Source organism: Meriones unguiculatus, chromosome 8, assembly GCF_030254825.1.
Source record: "Meriones unguiculatus strain TT.TT164.6M chromosome 8, Bangor_MerUng_6.1, whole genome shotgun sequence".
NCBI lineage: Eukaryota > Metazoa > Chordata > Mammalia > Rodentia > Muridae > Meriones > Meriones unguiculatus.
The window spans coordinates 27617693-27639801 of NC_083356.1; the positions used below are offsets into that span (position 1 = coordinate 27617693).

At 46.0% G+C, this 22109-nt stretch overlaps 1 protein-coding gene across 2 annotated transcripts in view; it reads left to right on the plus strand.

Annotated features, from left to right (window-relative positions):
- Trappc9 (trafficking protein particle complex subunit 9) overlaps positions 1-22109 on the plus strand; it is a 440029-nt gene that overhangs the window by 277627 nt on the left and 140293 nt on the right. For both annotated transcript variants that reach the window (XM_060389314.1, XM_060389315.1), the window contains one exon: positions 13809-13919. In XM_060389314.1, the coding sequence (XP_060245297.1) occupies positions 13809-13919 (111 nt within the window). The remainder of the gene's footprint in view (positions 1-13808; positions 13920-22109) is intronic.

A 22109-nucleotide genomic window follows, 5' to 3' on the forward strand; every position in this document is an offset into this window, starting at 1 on the left:
AGACATCCAGGCCAATGTTCTGCTCGAGCAGCAAGCACCCTTACCATCCAGGTCACCTCAGCAGCCCGCCTTACTCCTACTTTTTGATGTGACAGTGCCGTAAATATTCTCTATTCTGGGCACATTATGTTCAGAGCCCTGTTCTCATTTCCAAAAAGCCCTTGGAGATGGGCATCACCTCCTGGAGTGTGTGTGGCCTCCACATGGGTTCCAAGTATCCGCACGTGGTACATGGGGGCTCTCAGCACCATCCTGTGGCTTTGTGTGAGTCAGGTGTCCAGAGACCTAGCTCTGAATCCTTCTGCTGTGCACATGCCTTCATGAGAGGCTGCAGTTTCAGGGGTCTGTCTGTCCCTTACTGAGAGAACATCTCTGCAATGTCCATCTCGCCAAGGAGAAAAGAGGATCAAATTATTGAAGAGTGGACCATTTTCCAAAGTGCACTAGAACAGTAAAGATAAGAGATGGGCTATTGTCTCTCTCTCCTGCCCGCCCTCCCTTCCTCCCTCGCTCCCTCTTTCCCTTTCTTCCTTACCCCACCCTCTCTGCAGTATACATAGGTCTCCACTGACTTGCATTTGGAAGATCAATTGCCTCTGTGATTCGCATTTTACACCAAGCTGCCTGGTAATGTTCTTAGGGACTAGACGAAATGGATTAGGCCACACTGTCCCTGTCTAACAGCTGTGCTTCCCTCTCTCCCAAGGAGCAATTTCTTTCTAGATGGCTACAGTAAATGATCCAATCTTAGACATCCCTGTTTGGAGCTATGTAGAAAAAGCATTCCTCAGAGCAGGGTGCAGAGTGTAATAGGTATTGCGTGTGAGTGGAAGCCATCCTTCTGGAGAGGCCACCACACTTGCCCTCTGTCATTTAAAAGGTCCCTGTTGGGGAGGGGCATCTCAGCTCCTTAGGGACACCGTGCCTACAGATATGGCACTAAGGCCATTTGCAGAGATACTTTTATCGAGCCAGAGCCTTTCCAAGTTGCTGCATTTGTGAGATTCATTTTAAATTTGGTAAGTCCTTAGAATTTTTAGCAATAGGATTTGGAAGTAAACCTATCTGTATTTCATTTCAAAATTTGAACCTAGTAGCTTATCGACTCTGGGGTCACAAGCAAAGCTGTCATCCTTCTTTAAGCTCCATATTTCTTTCATCTTGAAAAGATGATGGATAGCATTGATCTTGCATGGTCATGAAGTCATATGATTAAAAATCACCTGAGAAGATTCTAAAATGGCATCTGGTACAAGATGGATAAATGCATGCTGGTGGTCCTTGTTTTTGTGTTTTTTTCTTGCATGCCACATTATTTGGGAAAAAAAGGAGGGCCAGCTGGCCCTGGGAACTTCCATAGAATGTTACCTACCTCACTTAGCTGCTGGCATGTCTTCTGCCCACCTTAGAATTGACTCTGAAGCCAAGTACCCTGACCAGCTGGTGTGTTAGCTATCCCCAGCACAGTGCCTGCCATGAAACAGGCACCAGTTCTCAGGTGAATTGTTGATAAGTAATGCTGAGGTGACGTGGCCAGTGAGTGACAGAGAGAGGAGGAACAGCCCAATGCGCACTGACGGGGAGAGTCGGTGCCAAGAAGCTGTCTGTGGGGCAGTGGGAACAGCCATTGCTTCTTCTGTGAATTTGGCAGGGAGGCCAGAGCCAGAGCCCAGGGTCCTGAGGCCACACCGAAAGGCAAGATACAGAAGAGAAGACGGTTATTGCTCCTGTGCTTGAGTTACAAAATATTCTGTTCTGAGCTGGTGAGATGGCTCAGTAGGTAAGGGTACTGGCAACCAAGTCCGACAGTGTGAATCTAACACCTAGGCCCACATGGAGGAGAGAAGTAACTACTACAAATTTTTTCCCTAACCTCCACATATGTGCCACGGCACATGCATGCACACACGTGCACACACACACACACACACACACACACACACACACACAATCAGTATAAAAGCACACTCTGCTAAGGTGCAGGGAGGAGACATTTCTAGCCTGTGGCTACATGATGACCCATTCACCCGGCATCATGAGGAGTCTGCAGAAGCCACTGGAGGCCAGGGCCATCAACAGTGGCATTTGGACAGGGTGGAGAGATAAGGCAGAGAGTGAAAGCACTTGCTCCGCAAGATCAGGACCAGAGTCTGCAGGCGGAGACAGGGGATCCCAGAGGCCAGCTGGCAAGTAAGACTCGACTACACTCACCTTATCAGCAAATCCTGGGTTTGAATGAGAGACCCCAAAGAAAATGATGTAGAAAATTATCAAAGAAGATTCCTGACATCGACCTTTGGCCTCCACGGGCCCCTACACACATGTATGTCACATGCACACAGGTGCAAACACATGTCAAGCATTTACACATTGCATGTACCCACCACCACCATCACACACACATGCACAGCAAAAGAGGGAAAAAGCGGGAGTTTGAGGCAGCTCACTCACATTCACTTCCAGCTCTGGCATAGGCATGAGCTTCGGAATCTTTATAAAGCCTGGCTCGTGACATGGCTGTTGTAGGGGTTAAGATAGAAAGCTGAATGTCAAGTATTTAAGGCAGAGCCAAGCAGGTGGCGCGGGTATGGTCATGGGAGTTGGCACTGTCTTAGTCTCTGACCGTGTATCCCAGGCCGTTCCATTTCTTTGTTTTCTCTGCTTGAATAGATCCCCAGGGCACCGTATTACGATGAGGATATAGTGCAGTGGTTCTCAACCTGTGGGTCGTCATGGTCCCCTTGGGGGTGGGGGAGGTCAAACGACCCCCTCACAGGGGTAGCATATCAGATATCCTTCATATCAGATATTTCATTACGATTCGTATCAGCAGCAAAGTTACAGTTATGAAGTAGCAATGAAATAATTTTATGGTTGGGGCTCACCACAGCATGAGGAACTGTGTTAAAGGGTTTCGGTATCAGGAAGGTTGAGAACCACTGACAGAGCAGAAGACTGCATGTAGAAATCTTGACTCCGTGGAGGCGGAAGAGGGTGGAATCCTAGACCTGACGTAGTTCCTGCCTTGGAAGGGCCGCTGAATCGCTCTGAGCCTGCATTGACCTTAGCTGAAAATAACGGGAATGTTACTTGTAAAGGGAGAGATTCCTCCCCTTCTGAAGCCCTTCAGGCTTGTCGCATAAATCCATGCCAATGGGAGGTGTGATGAGCAAAGTCCATACCTGTTGCATTGTCTCCCACAGAGATACAGATGTTTGCTTCTCTATAATCGGTCCTCTGACACCGTGCACAGTGCTCGTTACTGTTGTAAAAGTAAAGGGAGACTTGGCTTCTCTGCCAGTTAATTATCTGTGATCCACATCGATTGCCTTCCGTATCGGACACTTGGGCCTCTGTCGAAGCTCCATGCTCTCCCAGTCTCCTCTCTGCTCGGTACTACTTGGCTTTCCCCGCTGCCCGGCTATATTGAGCATCCTTGTGCATAGGTTTATGTGCACGTAGGGAGTGTGTTCGAAACAGAGCTTGGAAGAATGTGGACTTTTCATGGACAGCCGGGTGCAGCGGCGCACACCCGTAATCCCAGAGCTCTGGGAGGCAGAGGCAGGTGGATTGCGCTGAGAGGCCAGCCTGGTCTGCAAAGTGAGTCCAGGACAGCCAAGGCTACACAGGCCACAAGGCTTCCCTGTCTTGGGGGGGAAGAAAGTATACTACAGAATTTTCTTCTGCAATTCATCTCTGAGAGTGTAAGAATAAAACTTCCCCACCTCATTAAAAAATATTCTTTCTTATGAAAGAATGAACACTTTGAAGGCTGTACAACTCAGTGGTTTTACAGCCTCAACACCATTAACTGGGAGGTAAAGCTTAATATTCTTTATGTTTATTGAGCTTTTGCCTCTCTGCCATGTGCTCCCTTATGCATAATTTAATCGTGTTTAATTTTTTAAAGAGATTTATTTTTAAGTGTGTGTGCACGCATACACACACTCATGTGTGCATGAGTTCCGAGGGAGATCAGAGAGGGCGCCAGATCCCCTGTAGTTGGAGTTATAGGTGGTTGTGGGTTGCTCTATGTAGGTTGTAGAAGTTGAACTTGGGTCCTCTAGAGGAGCAGAATGTTTTCTTGACCACAAAGCCGTCTATCCAGCCCCATATTTAAAATTATTAATTTTTTTTATTGCCAGGAACTTTTGCGTGTTAAATATTTTAAGGGAGACCTAATTTCTCATGTGTTTTAAAAAGATTGCTCATATATGTATGAGCGTGTGGCTGCATTTATGTATGTGTATCACATGCATGCCTGGTGCCCATGGAACTGAGAAGAGGCTGTTGGATGCCCTGGACTTAGAGAGTAGTGTGAGTGGCCGTCTGGGTGCTGGAAGCTGAACCCAGGACCACTGGAAGAGCGGCGAGTCCTCCTAACTACCGAGTTGTCTCTCCAGCATCATAATTCGTCATATTTTTGATGCAAACTGTATTTGTATTTTTAAAAAGGATTTTTCTTTTTACTTATGTGTATGTGTCTGTGTGGAGGTATGTACCCATAAGTACCCAAGGAGGCTATTGTTACAGGTCATTGGGAACCACCTCATGGGGTTGGGACTTGTGAAAAAGCGGTTTCATAAGAGGAGTTCATATTTTCCTTCTCTCTTCATGTACTTTGTCTAGTACACTAAATTGTGTTTGGAAGCATTTCTTCCACTTCTGTTTTCTGGAGAAAAATCTCACAGTGTTATTCTTTACTTAGTTCAAAACAAAGCAAAACAAAGCTAGTTGCTAGAATTTGTCAGGATAGAATCCTGACCTGGAGATTTCTTTGTCAGAGGATTTAAAAAGATAACAGATTTTGATTGATTTAACAGGTCGGGGACTTTTCAGATCACTTACCTTTCCTTGGGTTGATTTTGGCAGTTTGTGCCCCGTGTCATCCTGAGTTGTCACACTGGTGCAATTGGGATTCTGTGATGCCCCCATGCCACCCTGCCAGGGGCTTTGGTCCTATTCGATTGTGTCATTTCTCACTGACTCTCTTTTTTTTCATTTAAAGTTTTGTCATAAAATTATACTGACCTTTATTTTTGAAAAATCAGGTTGTTTTTAATCAGTTTTTTTTCCACCTTTCTGGGTTTCTCTTCTTCTTCATTCCCTCCCTCTGCTTCCTACGAGTTTCTTTCTGATTTCCTGAGATGAGAGCTGATTGCCCGATACCTCTCTCCCTCCCAATACAATTGAGTGCTGCTCGTCTCCCCCTAAACACTGCAACAGCCACATCTCAGTGACTTGGGGTTTTATTGGCTGCAAATAACCCCTATTTCTCGTTAGTGCTGTTTGGAGTGTTGGCCCATTTCCTCGCATTTGTAATGTCCCATTGATCATTCTGCTGCCCACCTCTGGATTAATCCTGCTTCAGTTGTAAACGTACTCTGTGTGCCTTTACTGTGCACTAGTGCGTGTGTTCTGCACGTGTGGGGTGGGGTTTCGTTATGTGTGGTTGTCAGTGTCTCCTACATCCTGTTGATTTTGCGTCTACTCATTCTATACATTTCCAAGAAGATACCGTTGAGTCTTTAGTTCTCATTATGCTTCTGCCCATCTATCTTCTCCCCAGATTCCTCATGGAGCCAAGTGCCCAGACATTAAGACTGATTGAGCATTCTTGGTAGATTCAGGCTTTCTTCATCAAGCAGTGTTCTTTATCACCACCAACTGTCCCTGCTCCCAAGTGAACTCTGCTATGCTTCTGCCTTTAACTGTCATAGATCTTAATAAGTTCTCTTTCACTGGGCATTTGACATTTTTGTTGCTCTTTTCTCCTTCTTCCCATGCCAGGTTCCCTGGTAACGTACTTGCCCTTTCTGCTGAAGGTCTTTCTGGAAGGCCTCTGTTAGAATCCCGGCCTTCCCCGCCTCTTGACTCCTGAAGGACTTTTTTTTCCCCTCCTGGATGTAGACTTCTGGTTACAGTCCCTCCACTCCTCAATCACATGTAAAATGTCCTACTTCCTCTGCCCTTCACAGTGTCTGATAACAGAGCTTCAGATTTTTCACACCAGTTTCCTTTGTCTCTTGCGTGTTTGCCGCGTCGGCTTTCTACCTTTTGCCTTTTCTCCCTGTGGCTTATGCTGCCTCAAGGTAAAGGATTTTTTTGCATTTGTACTGTGCTGGATGTGTTGAGCTTCCAGGATCCACTTAAACATCGTAGTCAAGGCTGGGATGTTTTCTGCCGTCATTTCCTCAAAGGCTGTGTGTAGGTCTTACTTCTTTCCGAGTTTCGTATGACACGTTTCTTACTAGGTGGGAGCCCCCTTCCCCTGCTTGGGATTATATTTTCTAGTAACTTTTTTCTCTTTGGTCTCGGTTGGATGACCATTTATCTTTAGTTTTAGATGTCTGCTTCCCTTTGTGCACTCCAAACACTCGTTCCATGATACCTGCTCTACTGGAATATTTGGGATTTTTTTCCCCCTTGTAGATGGAGGTCAGGCATTGGTCACCGTGAGCAGACCACGCAAGGACTCTGGTGGGGAGGTTGGCATGCCTTCTGAAGGTCTCTCAGTTCCACGCAATTTATTTTATCTCCCTTTCCTTGTCCCCATGGCTACTGCAGTGAGTTACCGCTGGGTGGGTTTTCTAGCTCACTTTCTGGTTCCGATGCTTCTCCTGGCTCATCCGCATGCCTCCCGCTCTCTTTGCTGGGGTGTTCTCTCGTGCCTGCTTCTCGGACACACCCTCCCATAAGATAGTCCTGTTGAGGTTCCCTGCTATTTTACCCTTTCACATGCAGCTTGTTTTTTTCTGGTGGTAAATTATTTTCCAAGATCCTCTGAGTATTTGCATCTGATGCTGTGAGATGCTGGGGTCTTGTCTGGGGCCTCAGGAAATGTTAAATCTTGACGGTTCTGTTTTCATGGATAGTCCACAGTATTGTTTGGGTTTCCACATTGTCCCAAGGGCCCCCTGTCCATTTTCAAAGCATTTGTAGCACTCTCCGGCTCTTCCTCTGCTTATGCCACTCCAGAACTGAGGACTTTAACTGTGGTCACTTGGACCGATTCCATGCACTGTGTTCTGGTGAAGCCTGAGGGTCACACATACCTGATGGGGGCTCAGGTGGAGGCTCATAATCTCTGTCCCATTCCAAATCTCCCTCCTACTAAAAGGTAGGTGTGGCCAGGCAAGGTGGTGCATAACTGTAATCCCACCCTGGGAGGAAGAGGCAAGCGAATCACTGTGAGTTTGAGGCCAGCCTGGTCTACAAAGTTAGTCTAGGACAGCCAAGGCTACACAGAGAAACCCTTTTCCAAAAGAAAAAAAAAGAAAAGAAAAGAAAAGAAAAATTGGGTGTGATTTTTCCCATCTGTATCTGGCCAGTTGGCCAGAAGAACAGAAAGGAGGCTAGATTTGGTGGCTGCCATCACTGTGGCTTGTGGGACCGAGGCACCTGGATCAGAGAGTGGTGTGTACCTGTGCAGCCTGTGCTGTGACAGTGATGCTTGTATAGGCTGAACTGCAAAAGGAAGGACAACTACAGCCCTCTTTTTCCCTGGTCAGGCTAGCTTCTTTCTGCTGTTCCTGTGAGATCCCAGCGCATTTCTGAAAACACTCATTGCAGCCCTCCAAGCTCCAAGCTGCCTTTTGGGGTAGGTCAGGGCAGTGAGGGGAAGTACACCTCACTCCCAGGTCAGAACTTGGGTTTGTCTCCTCAGGTTTAGAACCTCTCGAGTCTTTGACTCCATCTGCTCTATCTGTGACTTAGGGTTGGATTCAGTTACAGACGGTGAGAGAGTCGAAGTAGCTTGTTCTTATTTCAACCTTTTTCAACATCGGAACTCATCGCCACCACCACCCCACCCTGCATAAAATAATCCACACCGCTCATCTGCCTCAAACTCTCAAAATAGCTTCCTGTCACGCTTAGAATAAAATCAATATTTTCTTATGACCTTTCCTCCGTCATTAATCTCCTGCCAATCTCGTCTCCCCTTGTTCTGTTCTGTGATCACACTATGCCTCAGGATTTTTGCATTAATTGCACATTCTCTTAGGGAGGCTCTCCTCCAAGACCTTCACAGGATCACTTTCTTGTCATCAGAGTCCCAAATCAAATATCGGCTTTTTTTCAGGGAGACCCTCCTTTCCCATTAAATGTGAAGTGATTTTTTAAAACTCCCTGTTGATGTTTCCAGGAGATGCACTTAATTTCTGAAAACTATTTGTATTATAGGAGTCTCATACCCTGCTGCATTTCATAGCCTAGTTTTTACACTAGCTGTTGCCATAGCAACCAGATTTATGCAGGTGTAACCAGAGAGCACCTTGCCTCAGCAGTGCTCAGCATCTCTTGCTTTCTGGAACATTCTAAATGCCTTCCCAAGGCTGCAGGATTGGATGACCCCAGGTATAGACTGTATGGTGGTTTAAGTCTGTGGAGTAGGAGACCTGGTCCTCCAGGGGAACGCTTGTCCAGCAAGGCCATGATTTGGTGGGAGAATGAATCATCATGTCTATTTGTGACTCAGGTGCTCATTTGTGAAGGAACATCTCTGCAGGGTCCCAGAAGGACCCAGAAAATGTAGCCCCAGCTGCCCAACAAAACCTTGATGTGGCCTTGCCTCTTTGCTTCACTTTGTCCATACTCTGCCCTTCTCCTGGCCTCTCTTCCCTGAGTCCTAGCTCCCTACAAACTCTACCTTTAGGCTCTGCCTACCAGAGGGACTCCTCTGCTCAGACAGCATGCTAAATGACTTTCAAATACCTTTCTAAAGCATTTTAATGGAAACAAAGTTGGATGAGGGGAATAGAACTCCAATTTTAACATTTTGCTAAATTGTATTTTTATTAAATTTAAAGGTAGAAAGCTACACTGTAAAAACTCTATCTATATTCTTCCTCACCCTAATAAAAACTAAATTAATTTTATTAACAGTATAAAGTATTTTTGAAAAAAATCTTTAAAAGTTGATATACATGTATAGTTATGTGTTACTTTCTGCAACTTCCTTTTGTTGCATCATTAGCATGGGATATATCCATGTGTCTTAGTTAATTTTCTATCACCGACATGAAACAGTGTGACCAAGGCAACTTCTGCAAGCGTTTATTTAGGACTTACAGTTCCAGAGGCTTAGAGTCCATGACCACCATGGTAGGGATCATGGCAGCAGGCAGCCTGGCACTGGAGCAGCAGCTGAGAGCTTCCATCTTGATCCACAAGCACAAAGCTGAGAGCTCCAACTGGAAATGGTTGTGGGCTTTTGGAACCTCAAAGACCACCACCAATGACATATCTCCTCTGACAAGGCCACGTCTCCTAATCCTTCCCAAATAGCTCTTCAAACTGGGACCAAGTATTTGAACATCTGAGCGTACTGGGGCCATTCTCATTTAAACCACCAAATCTGGACAAGGTAGGCTGTTTGGTAAGCTCATTTCCACTTCTGTACAGGTTTTGATCCCCAGCCACGCTGTTCCATCTTCTTTCCTTTTGGTTTGTGCCTAGTTAAAAGGAGCTTTTGGCTTTTGTCAACCATATTTTAATGAACATTTTTGAGCAAGTCTTTGTGGGAGCCCTCTTAGTTAATACATGTTGACATGGAATTATTAGGTCTGAGTATGTTTATACATAGCTTGAGGAGGCAACCACCCCCTTTACCCCTTGAACAACTCCTCCTCCTCCTCCTCCTCCTTCTCCTCTTCCTTCTCTTCCTCCTCTTCCTCCTCCTCTTCTTCCTCCTCTTTTTCTCCTTCTTCTTTTCTTCTTCTTCTGAGGTTGTATCAGTTTATTTACACCCTACTTTTTGCTGATATACATCTTGGCCAAAACTTGGTCCTGGAATACTTTTAAGTGTTTCCATTAGGTTGAGTGGGAAATAGTGTCTTATAGTTTGATTTCTTCCTCTGGCTGTTAGCTTGATTGAGTGTCTGTATACTGCCCATTGGATTTCCTCCAGTTTTGACTGTCCCTTCCCACCCTCTGCTTGATTTCTTACTGAGTCATTTCTTATTGATTTATGTGAATTCTCCATGAAATCAGAATTCTAATTCCTTGTCAGTATAATATATTGCAAATACCTTTTCACCAGTAGCTTGTCTTAGCTTTTTAAAGGTTTCCATTTATACCAAAGTTTGTAACTTTAACACATCCAAATGTGCTGTCTTTCTTTTATATTTTTCACTTGTCATAAATCCTTTGTGAAATATTTCACTTTTTCAAGCTGCTTATTTGCGTTAAACTTTTTGATTTAAAAATACATTTTAGGTAGTATTGCATGACTTTCTGTGCGGTTGCAAACATCTGTTGACCACAGGCAGAACATCACTGACAGAACAAAGAACCTCCCCCCACCCCACAAGGCTAGTTTATTGAATGGAGTTATTTAGGAGAACACTGATGACCCAAGAACAGCAGAATCACCCTAAATCCTACCCTAGTGGGCGGGGGGGAGCAGCTCATGGAAGCTGCATCCCTCTTGCTTCCTACATAGCTTGCTAATAGGAGTCTCACCTCTCAAGAATTGTTTACTGACTTACAACTGTAAGGAAAGGCCTTGGGAGTCTTGCAACATTCTGAGTTTCCTGAGCTTTGTCAGTTGAATCAGTTCCTGTCCTCCCTGTAGAAGGGAGTATCTGAATGAATGTTTGAATTCTGAGGATATGGCCATACCATACTTAGCCATTTGCTCTACTTTTAGGCTCATGGTGTGAGGTAGGGATATCATTTCCTGTGCATATAACCACATATCCTGGGGCTTTTCTGGAATCTTCCTTGCAGAGAGCATCGCGTCTTAGTCAGAGCTCCAGTTCCCAGCTTGTGGACATGCTCCTGACTGTTTTCCCCCATTTATGCTCTGGAAGATTTCCTTATGTCTAGTAAGTTAGATCTTTCCAACGTCCTCATCATCGTTTTGAATGTTCTTGGCACTTTTTTTTTTAACATATGAAATTAAAACAGATTTTACTAAAACTATGACTGTAGTTTTAGTATAGTATAGTTTTGTCCCCTTTTTATTAAGGTGTATTGAATACATGTAGATACGGAGAACTGTGACTTCTCTTAAAATACAGTCTTCTTATCCTCAAGCATTAAATATCTCTTTATTCATTTGACTTCTTTACGAATTATTTTGCAACATTTAAGTAGTTTACATAAATGTCTTAACATACATTTATTACATTTACTCCTAAATGTCTTCTAGGCTGCAATGCATTTATAAATCCACATTTTTTACTATTTTTCCCTGTAGTTGTACAAATGAATATTACCAATAATGTGAGATTTTACCCTGCAACCTTTTTTGATCTGTTGCTTTTAACGTCATGGAAAAGATTGTTTTAATTTTTTAACCCCCTCTTCCTGTGCTCTCTCCCAATTCAAGTTACAAGCAAGCAGAGAACCTGCCTTTCTACCTCATGTTCCTTTCTCACATGTGTGCTTACAATGCAGAGGAGACTCCTAAATCTGTGAGGAGAATCAGTTGATAACTTGGCAAACATATGCCATTTGGCAGTTGGAGTTTCTCGTAGCCATTTGCCCACCTTGGTCATAGACCCAAATCTACCACTATCTATGCAAGTTTATCTGCCCTCAAAGTCTTGCTCTGACCTCACTTCTTCTGAAAAAACAAAACAAAACAACAAAAACGAAAAAACTTTCTAGGCTTCCATTTTCTTCAGAAAGGTGAATCCAGAAAAGCAAACAAAAATCAAGAATTAAACAAGAATGAAAAGTAAATTGTGTGTCCCAATAGCTCATAAAGAAAATCAGCCACATCGATGTGGAAAGATACACAAGCAAATGATATTATGGTGGGTCAGGGACAAGAGTTAAGTTATGAGGAACAGATAGAAAACAGAGATCCACCAGTATATCATCGTGTTGACAGGAGCAAAAGAAACACCAGGCCAGAACCCCCATGAAGACAGCAACTCCGAACAGAGAGTATGGCAGCCATTGTGTATCTGTGCCACATCCCTGTACAGCTTCCTGGGTGCTGCTTTCTGCAAGTGAAAACAGCCTTCTGTCCTAGGCTTTAAAAAGTGTGTCCCACCACCATTAATGTTTTATGAGTTCCCGTATTTGATGAAAGATTTTGCTGTGATTAAAGATTTCATGAAGTTAGCACAAAGGCAGGCCAGATCTTCATCCCTGGAGTCTTCTTTGCCTAGGTGACAGGGAATGAGCCTGCTTATAGACAGCTGTCTGAGCATGTTCCAAATGCCAGTGCCCCTGGGGAGGACACGCTTGCCCCAAGCTCCAGCATCAACAATGTGAGAATATCCCCTGAAGACCTCTGATGCCACACTGGCGCTCTCTGTACTAGAGATGGTCATGCTGTGCCTCTGCCCCCCTCCCTTGAGAGGCCCAATGTGCACACTTGCAAAGATTGCTTCCTGACACGCTTCAGTGTGTGTGTGTGTGTGTGTGTGTACCCTAGATGTGTTCCCACAATCTCCTCTCTATGATTCCTCCTCTCAAGGGAGCAAAGGACAGGTGTGATCCAGGTGTACAGGCAAAACTTGAGCTCTGAGTCTTGAGACTCAGCCACCAGCCCAGCAATCCTCGCCCTAGCCTCCTTCCCCCTGCACTTTCCTCCCACAAGTGTCAGAACACAAAGGCAAAATCCTACAGTGCTCTCTATTCCCTGGGCTTGGCTTTGCAAACAGCCAGCAGAGCCCTCCGTGCTGCATGGGAGACACACCTGAGGAGTCAGATGCTGCCCATAACGTCAGGTTTGATTCCATGCAGAGCCAGAGATGACCGTGAGAGCAGCTCTTTGTATCTGTATCTCTCCCCTGCCCATAAGACAAAGGATTCATCCTGCCTCTCCAAGGCCAGCACAACTTCCCTCTTACTCTGCTCTTGCGGTGGCCATGGCTGTCCCTTTTTCATGGGCCAGCAGGTATTGATTTCCTGTCATGTGCTCACCATGACACCTGGTGTTTGGGAGTCTGTGTTCGTTTCAGGCAAGCACTCAACTGTGGTGGCAACTTAACTGTGACCAACACAAAGAAAGCATGGGCTGTTGGTACCTTTAAAATAGTTCAGCCATGTCAGTAATAAGTTCCTAGAGAGGAAGCAGTGGGGATTGGACACTGTTGCTACAGGAGGTGCCTGGTTTTCCAGCTTCTTATGGCCCTAGCTCTGCCATCCACAGCCTATGGCTTCATTCTCATCTCTGAACTGTTGCTGAGCTTCAAGACCTCCTGCTTATTCCAAGAAGGAAGGAAGTGAAGCTGGGGAGACTCCTGGCTCTGTTATTTGGGGCCTGAGAAGCCTGTGGCTCATTGGTTGGGGTGTGGCCATTGGGAGTAGCCCTCACTACAAGACTTTGGAAATTGAGAGTTTTGCCTCCAACTGTGCAGAAAGCAAAGTGAGGGAAGGCTTTAAATGCCTGATGAATTAGCTAGCCAGCATTATTTGCCACAGCTCTGAAGAGAAATAGTTTGGAGTTCTTGCATATGAAGCTTATAGAGAAGTCAGCAAAAACAAGTGGGGCCCAGTTCTTCACATTCCAGTACCCAGTCCATTTGCTCAGTCTTGGGTAGCTGAAGACTTCCTCATTTCAACACAGCCTTTCTTGAGTGACACTGTACAGCGCGTGTATAGATGATCTTAAGAGCTAGCTGCTCATCCCTTCTGAGGCTTGAAGAATCGAGGTACTTTCCAAGGTCATTTGGTTCATAAAGGGTGTGGCGAAGTTCTGAGCACGTGTCCAGAGGCATTGTCATTGTCATAAATGACACTTCTGCACATCCCCAAGTAGTGGGAAGTCCCTGGAGAGGAGAGAAGAGTAAAGTTGCTTCTCTTTGCTGTTAGAGCTCTCTGAACTTCTCTCTGTCTCCACACAGCACCCGGCAGTGCCATCTGCTCCTCGACGTCTTCAATTCCACAGAGCACGAGCTGACAGTCTGCGCCAGGAACAACTCGGAGCTCATCCTGCATGCCAGTGAGTGCCAGCGGTAAGTGTCCTGCAGAGGCAGAGTGAGGCCAGGATCCAGGTGGGCAGAGCTTGGTAATATGCAGACGCCCCTCCTTATTCTCTTTGGGGCTTCTCCCTACACTTAGAGGCCAGTCCTTTAAGTTCAGTGCGTAGACAGATTGCAGACAGGCTGGTGATTTTACAGGTCACGTGAGGTCCCAGATATAACAACAACAACAGACCAGCAAGCCTGCGTCTAAGATCTAAGCTTCCCCCTATGTTTGCTCTAGATCTCTTTATCTATCCCCGTCTCTGTCTTATTCTAAAGAATAAACCTTTCCCCCCCCCTCAAATAGCTGACATTGGTATTATTAGTCAGCAGGGAAATGCAAATGCAGAAATCGCAGGGAGAAGCTACTGCACATTCATCAGAAACAGGGAGATGAAAAGACACAGAGGGAGCACTGGGGAGGATGCAGAGTGCCTGGAACTCTCCTGCTGGCCTGAGAGAAAATACTGCAGCCACTGGGGACAAAGGCACAGAGCCTCCTAAGGCCAGACATACACTTGCCCTTGGCCCTGCTGTTCTAACCGTAGTTATTAGCCACCCCCCACACACACACTCCGCTGAGCTACCTAGCCCAGCAGCTGATAAGATGAACTCCAGGCTCAGCCAGAGACTTGGCTTCAGTATGCAAGGTGGAGAGCGATTAAAGAAGGCCCTCGACATCAACCTTGAGCTGCCACAGACACATAGTCCCCCCACCTACGCACCCCTACACACATGTGAACATGCACACACTTGCCACATGTATGGCAAAACAATAAGTAAACAAGTTAAGGGGCTGGAAAGATGCCTCAGAGGGTAAAGTGTTTGCCGTGCAAGTCCAAGGACCCAAATTTGGATTCCCCAGAGTCCACGGAAAAGCCAGCTGTGCTGTGCACACTTGTAATGCCAGGGCTGGTGGGAGTGCAGAAGGCTTGAGACAGGACGACCCCTCGGATTCACCAGCCAGCCTAGCTCAAGACCCAAAGGTCCAAGTTCAAAGAAAGAGCGTGTGTCAAGGATAAAGGTAGAAAGCAATAAGGGACGACACTTCAAGCTGACTTCTGGCCTCTACACATGCTCGCACAGACAAGTGTATCTACGTACACAACAGAGCTCTCTGGTATCCCCTACGTAGGAACGGATAAACAGTCAGTAGAGTTTTCCTGCAAGGGAGGGTGCAACAAGACCATAAAACTCCCCAGGGTTTGGTGGGATGTGAAAGCAGCCCTTTTCCAGGAACCTCTGTTGTGTTGATAGTGCCATTTCTGTGAGGCTCCACAGAAGCGGTTCTCAACCTGTGGGCCACAACCCCCTTGGGGATCACCTGAGACCATTGGAAAATAGATATTTACATTACAATTCATAATAGTAGCAAAACTACAGTTAAGACATAGCAACAAAAATGATTTTGTGGGTGGGGGATCACCACAGCATGAAGAACCATATTAAAGGGTTGTAACCTCAGGAAGGTCGAGAGCCACCAGAACGCACAGAACCAGCCTCCAGTTAGGGGCATCTCAATATGGTTTTCCTCTAGAGAGTTTAGGACAGGGCTTGGTCTGGAAAAAGAGGAAGGTAATTTTCTATGTGGTGGTCTGATAGGGTAACTCAGTGGGAGTTTGTTTTCCACAAATGTCTATATCCTTTAAAACCCAGCATAGATTCACCTGAGATTAGAGTATGCCGGCTGCACATCAAAGGAAAACATGGCAAATCAGTGTGGTGCCACAGGTAAAAATAAATGTGCAGGGGAGTCTGGGCTCGGGACTTGACCCCAGCAGCAGCCTGACATGCGTTGCAAATCACCGCGATTAATGGATGCTCCGAGGCCAAAGGGGTGCGTGGCTAGTGATGAGCCAAACTTAGGTTCACTTTAAGCTTTATATTTGAAAAAAAAAAAAAGTCTCAAAAGGAAATATCAGGATAAGTAAGCCACAGAAAGAATAGCTAGGCAGCGTTCACATCACCACCTCCACCCCTGTCTTTTTGTCCTCCCCAGGGGGACTCCTCTACAGTGGTAGCACCATTCGTGTCTGCCTTTCTCTCTTACTGTGTGCGTGTGTATCCACAACCAAATGTTATTTTGAGAATCTTTAAAAAAAAAAATCTTATAAGTACTACCCTATCATATGTGTCCTTTTGAAACTTAAAATAAGTATTGTACTTTAGAGCTAAATATAAATCCAGTTCTTTCATTTTGACTGCCATTAATATTTCATTGTGTAAATATGCCATCATCTTCATTTCTATGCTAATGCCTCACTTGTGCAGTGGCTTGCAGCACATTCATATTTAATGTGATTGTTAATGACATGTATGAATGTATGTTAGGCCCTGGAGACCCCTTGCAGGGCAGTTTGGGTTTTGAGTTGGAAGCCAGACACCCAGGACTTGGGGCCATTTCTGACCTTCCTGTGAGAGGAGCCTGAAATGCTATGAGGATCACCTTGTCTTCCCCTGGATGGGGCCTTCCATGGGAACTGGGAATGTTCTGGGGTCTCTGCACACTTTTGGCCTATGCCAGAAACTGAGCAGATGCCATTTCTCCAGCTTCAGGGAGGAGGGCAAACACTTTCTGAAAGTGTGGGTCCTGCCTACTGCTGACCCCTTGTGTGGGGGGGATGTCTACCGGCTGTCTTAGTCGACATGTTTTCATGTAGTTCATGATCCAAGAGATAAACCTGGTCTTCTTATGATACCAGTATAAAACAATTTTAAGAAATTATAAATCACTCAGCGTGTCCTGTGGCAAAGGCTTGGGTCATTCTTGGCAACACGGGCTCTGTGATATTAATGACCCAAGCTGTAGGTAAGTGCAGTTTGGTTTTATGCTTCTGACTTCCTCGGGAAGCTTTCTGTTTAAATTCTCATTTCTGTGTGTTAACTCATTCCTTGTTTCATTCATTCACAAAATAGTCATTCAGCAGCTATTGTTACTTTGAGGAGAGGTTGTGTGCTAAGCCTTGCACCACTCCATGAATGACAAGAGAGTAAGTTATGGCCCATGCTGAGCTGGAGAGAATAAGCAGAGGATGGTGGAGTGTCCATCCAGCTGGGGTCTCCCCAAGTGCTTCAAGGAGGAGTTCTTTCTTTAAATCATTTTTTTTTTCTCTTTCTTTATTTTACCACGAGAAGGTGATGGAAGCCTGGTTGTTCCTTCACGTAGATGTTGCTTAAGTGAACATTACTGGCCCCACATACCCGGTGAGAAGCTACTTAAGGGAGGAAGGGGTTCTTTTGGCTTGCAGTTTAAAGGTGTACAGTCATCATGGTGGGGAACGTGGGGTGGCAGGAGCATGAGGCAGCTGGTCCTGTATCTACAGTCAGGAAGCAGAGAGCAGACAGGAAGTGAGCCTAGCTCTTAAACCTCAAGGCCCTCCTGCAGTGATCCGCTTGCTCCAGTGAGTGAGGCTTTACCGCTTGCAAGTTCCATAGCCTTCTGCAGCTATGGGACAGCTGCAGGGAGGGACCAAGTGTTCAAACACATGAGCTCATGGGAGACATTTTGTCTTCACACCCCAATAAATGTTTTCCTCAGCCAAATACCCTGTCTTGCTACTCATGAGCTCTCTACCTCCACGGCAGGCCCACATTCTTCCCCACCTCACACCCAGTGGGCCCGAGGCTTCTTCAGAGCAGTGCTGCATGCATGCGTCTGTCATTTCTGCCTTGGTGTCTCTGAGAAGACCAGAACTTTCCCTGCACCCTCCTCTTTTCTCTTCAGTCTGCCACGATGGCTGTCCTTGGGTGTTGCTTTGTAGGCATGTCAGTCTTTTCTGGGCACCACACTTAGAACCCTCCTCGTGTCTGCCTCCCAGCCGTTTGAAAGCTACCTCCACTGTTGGAGGTATTTTGTAAGTAGCCGCCTGCTCTTACTGCCCATTTTCTGTCGTAGTACTGGCGGATGCTCTCATAGCACCACAGTGGACTCAGCTTGAGTCTCTTGGTTCTGGATATTGGAAGTCCAGCTTCAGAGCAGCAGCTTATCCCATGTCTGCTGAAGGCCATATCAAAGTCAGTAAACAGCTCTCCCTTTTGCGTTGCCCAGAGGAGGAGGTGAGGGGGTCTTTCTTGGACCTTTTTAAAAAGTCCACAAATCTTACTCATGAGATCTCTACCCTCAGGACCCCCTCAGCTCTCAAGTCCCCACTTCCTAATTTCATCACTTTGGGGACAGGGCAAAGAGATCAAATATGAGTTTGGGAGGTTGTACACATCTAGTTCACAGCAGAACATGTGAGATGAGCAGGTGTTGGTGAAGGCCAGAGAGCACGGGTCAAGGAGACAGCCCAGACCGGAAAAACCAATACGGTGTGGAAGTGTGCCACACATTCCAGTGCACGGGGGAAATGTAAGACACTTGTCCATAAACTGAGGGTTCGGGTGTTTAAAACTCAGAAGTGCCACCCTTGACCCTGCTGCTTCGAGAGCTTTCTATGCTTCCGCTGGAAGAGAGCATCATGTCAAATGGTTGTACAGCATACTCTTCCACCTCCCTAAACTCCTCTTTGGACACAGGTGACTCCTCTCTGTGTAGCAATGGCTGCCTGATGCATGCTGTCTGCAGTGAAGGGCTGCTGTATAGCTTTCCCTTTGCCCAAGGTGATTTGAGCTGTTGGGCCAGCAGTCATTCCATTCCCGGGCTCCGCAGCCAGTCACCACACTGCCAGCGCACTCCCTGGAACTACAGGCTGTTAACTTCTGTGTTTATCCCCACTGTGCATTCTGCCAGCCTCCACTCCACGCTTAACTTTTACTCTCATGTTCAAACTCCAATAAGTGCTTTTCTCAGCCCAGCGCCCCATCTTGTTGCTCACAGGTCTGCCTCAGCAGTTGATCTGTGACAAGATTTGCACACAGTAGGTCAGGCTACCCTCATAGCACTGGGCACCCTTTATTATTCTGCTTTAAGAGATACCCAGTTCCCTAGTAAGGGGAACAGGGACTGTCTAGACATGAACTCAGTGGCTGGCTCATTGATTACCTCCCCCTGACGGTGGGGGGGGGGACGACGACAGCCTTACCAGGCCACAAAGAAAGACAATGCAGCCAGTCCTGATGAGACCTGATAGAGTAGGGTCAGATGGAAGGGAAGGAGGACCTCTCCTATCAGTGGATCTGGGGGAAGGGAATGGGAGGAAAAGAGGGTGGGAGGGTGGGATTGGGAGGGAATGAGGGAGGGGAATACAGCTGGGATACAAAGTGAATAAACTGTAATTAATAAAGCAATAAATAAATTTTGTATAAAAGGGATACCCAGAGACAAAAGAAGGTACTCATCATCTTTCTTAAAATAAATAAATAAATAAATAAATAACATTACCACCAGCAAATACACTATAAAATTAAGGTTTGATAATTACTTTTTAAAGATTTATTTATTTCTATTTTATGCATACAAGTGCTCTATCTGCATGTACACATGGATGTCAGAAGAGGACGTCAGACCCCAGTATAGATGGTTGTGAGCTACCATTGTGGTTGCTGGGAATTGAGCGTGGGACCTCTGGAAGAGCAGACAGTTCCCTTAACCACTGAGCTATCTCTCCAGTCCAGCTTTGGTAATTAGTATGAAGGGGTTTTGTTGTTGTTGTCGTTGCTTTTTGTGTTTTTTGTTTTTCTTAATTATCAGAGCATTAAAATAAAAATTCACAGTGACCTCCTTTAATGCATAAATATCTTTCTAATGTGTGGTAATAGATGTTATTTCATCATGTGCTTCAGGATGGGGGGCTTTGTCCCACTCTCCCGCTGACCTCAGTCTTCCTAGTGTTCCCGCTTAGATCAGAGGCTGTGCAGAATCCCACAGGCAGTTATAGGGTGGGCACCTGGAAACTTCCTGCAGAGGCTGCTGCAACCTCCGGGCAGTTCTGTCTCCTGGGGTTACATTGGGGTTGCAGAGAGCTGTTTCCCTCAGCTCAGAACAGCCCAGAACTCCTATACCTGCCTCTGCTCCTTATTCTATTTCTTATTCCTTCACTCCTGGCCCTTAAAATGCTCCAAGGATTCCATGAGTCATCAAAGCAATGTTTAATCGCACAGAGCCCATTCTCCTGCAAGCTCTTATTGACCATTTTCTGGAATATTTGACCTTTCTTCAACCCTTGGCTCCACATTCCCTTCTGCAATATTTCTGAGTTACAGGTAATGTGTTTTTATTATATTTTCTAAATTCTTAATTTTTCAATTTGAAAGGAGAATGGGACAGTTCCCTTGAGAGGAGATTTCTAGAAATAAGAGGGGGCAGGTTGTACCAGCTCAGCATTCGCGCTGATGGAGAGCCGGAGGCTGTTTCCCACAGTGAGTCTTTGCAAAGGGCTGTTATCTGAGCCCCTGCCCAGCATTCCTCTCTGCCACCCCAGGCTGCTGCCTGGTACCTGGCAGCTGATGATTTTGCTGATAGGAGCCCAGATTCCTCTGCAGACAGTTGGAACTCCAAACATCAGGGGTGGAAATGTTAAGAGTTTAGCCTGGACATGCAATGAAATTGGGAGGCCAGGGTCTTGGAAGACACAGCTATTTGCTGACTCTGGTAACCGGGCAAATTGTTTTCTTTCTTTCTTTCTTTTTCCTAAGTAGCGAAAAATGAGATGGCATGAATGAGGTTCTGTACATTGCAGACCTTTGCAACCCCGAAGTCCTGGCTCAGATATTTTCCTTCTGAGCTTTTTCTCTCTGTGCTTCTTGTATGGCTTCTTCCATGGAGCCATGCCTGAAGTCTCCTTTTTCCATGTGGGAGGTGGGAAGGAGGCCCATGTAGTATGCTTATGTCTTCTGAGCTCCTCACCAAGCGAGCGTTGCCTGGTCCTGGAGTGCGTCATGTGATTTTAGGCTGCTCCTGTCATCAGGAACTTAATCACTCCGGGTAGAAAGTCACCCTGATTTGTGGAGGTACCAAAGATAGTTTCATATTCATGACAACCTATGCTCCTCCTCCCGGTGTTTTCCATAGTGAGGCTAATCCTTGCCACACACCCAGCAGCACATGCACCTTATGTGACTTGTGGCAGGGGCTCAGCTCGGAAAGTGGAAGCTATTGATGCTAATTTTCAGAACTTCTTTCCTAGGCTGCCTGAACAACCTGAAATCTGAGCCTACCTTGGTTAGTAAAGGGTCCATTGGAAGATCCATTTCCCTCCTATGGTAGAGACCATAGGATCAAGCTTGCACTTAACTCAGTAGATATCATGGAGCCTCATCTGACAGGCTTCTTCTTGCTTCCTTATATTGGGACCAAAAAGTTTTCCCTTACCCTCTAAGGAATGAGAAACTACAGAGGTTGTTCACCAAAGAGATATAAAAACCAGAACTGCAAGCCAGTCCAGCTGTCATGCTGGAGTGCCCAGATTTGGTAGGAACGGTTCAGAGTGAATATTCAAGGAAGGGTCTGGGAAGACAGAAGAGCATGGGAAGGATCCTGTCTGGGACGAGGCTTTTGGGCTTCTGTGATTTCTGCACCAGCAGGAATCACACATAGACATAGTGTCCCCAGGGAGCCAAGGGAAGCCCCATATTTCAGGCCCTCCTTCTAGGGATAGCTCGTGAGTGTTCCCAGCTGTCCATTCTATGGCTGGCCCTTATAGCTGCTTGGGCCAGGTGTGGTTGGCACATGTGGATCTAGCTCAGTTTTGTTGAACTTTGGTCTTCTTCAAGGGTTTTTCCTCCTCTCTGGCTTCCAGACCCTTATCCTCATTTCCTGCTTGATAGGTAAGCCAAGCCCAACTCAACAGGAGCCCTTCAAGGGCAGCGTGTGACACCTTTCCTGCAGGTAACTTAGACGAGAGGATGAATGTGACCCTGGCCTGGTATTATCTTTGTTGTTTGTATTCTGGGCTCATCCCTAGAATGCCCAACCCCACTGTTCTTGGAGCCACTGTAGGTCAGTAGGTCTGGAAGTCAGATCTCATCCTTCCCTTCCTAGGGAATGGGTTCTGACTGCCTGCTGAGCCCAGACTGGGCTCTCTCAAGTAAAACATATCCTTACCTCTGGGTCATCAAATGCTTTTGCTTATTGGTTAGGAAAGGTCCTTGCCATATCTTTTTTTTTTTTTAAGTATTTCCTCAATTAATCAGGGATGTGGATGGCAGTCCTAGCTCTTTAGATTCTTGGTCATGATCTTGGCTATCCTGCCTTTCTGATGGTTTAGCTCCTCAAGCATCCAGTGGGGAGTAATAACCTGG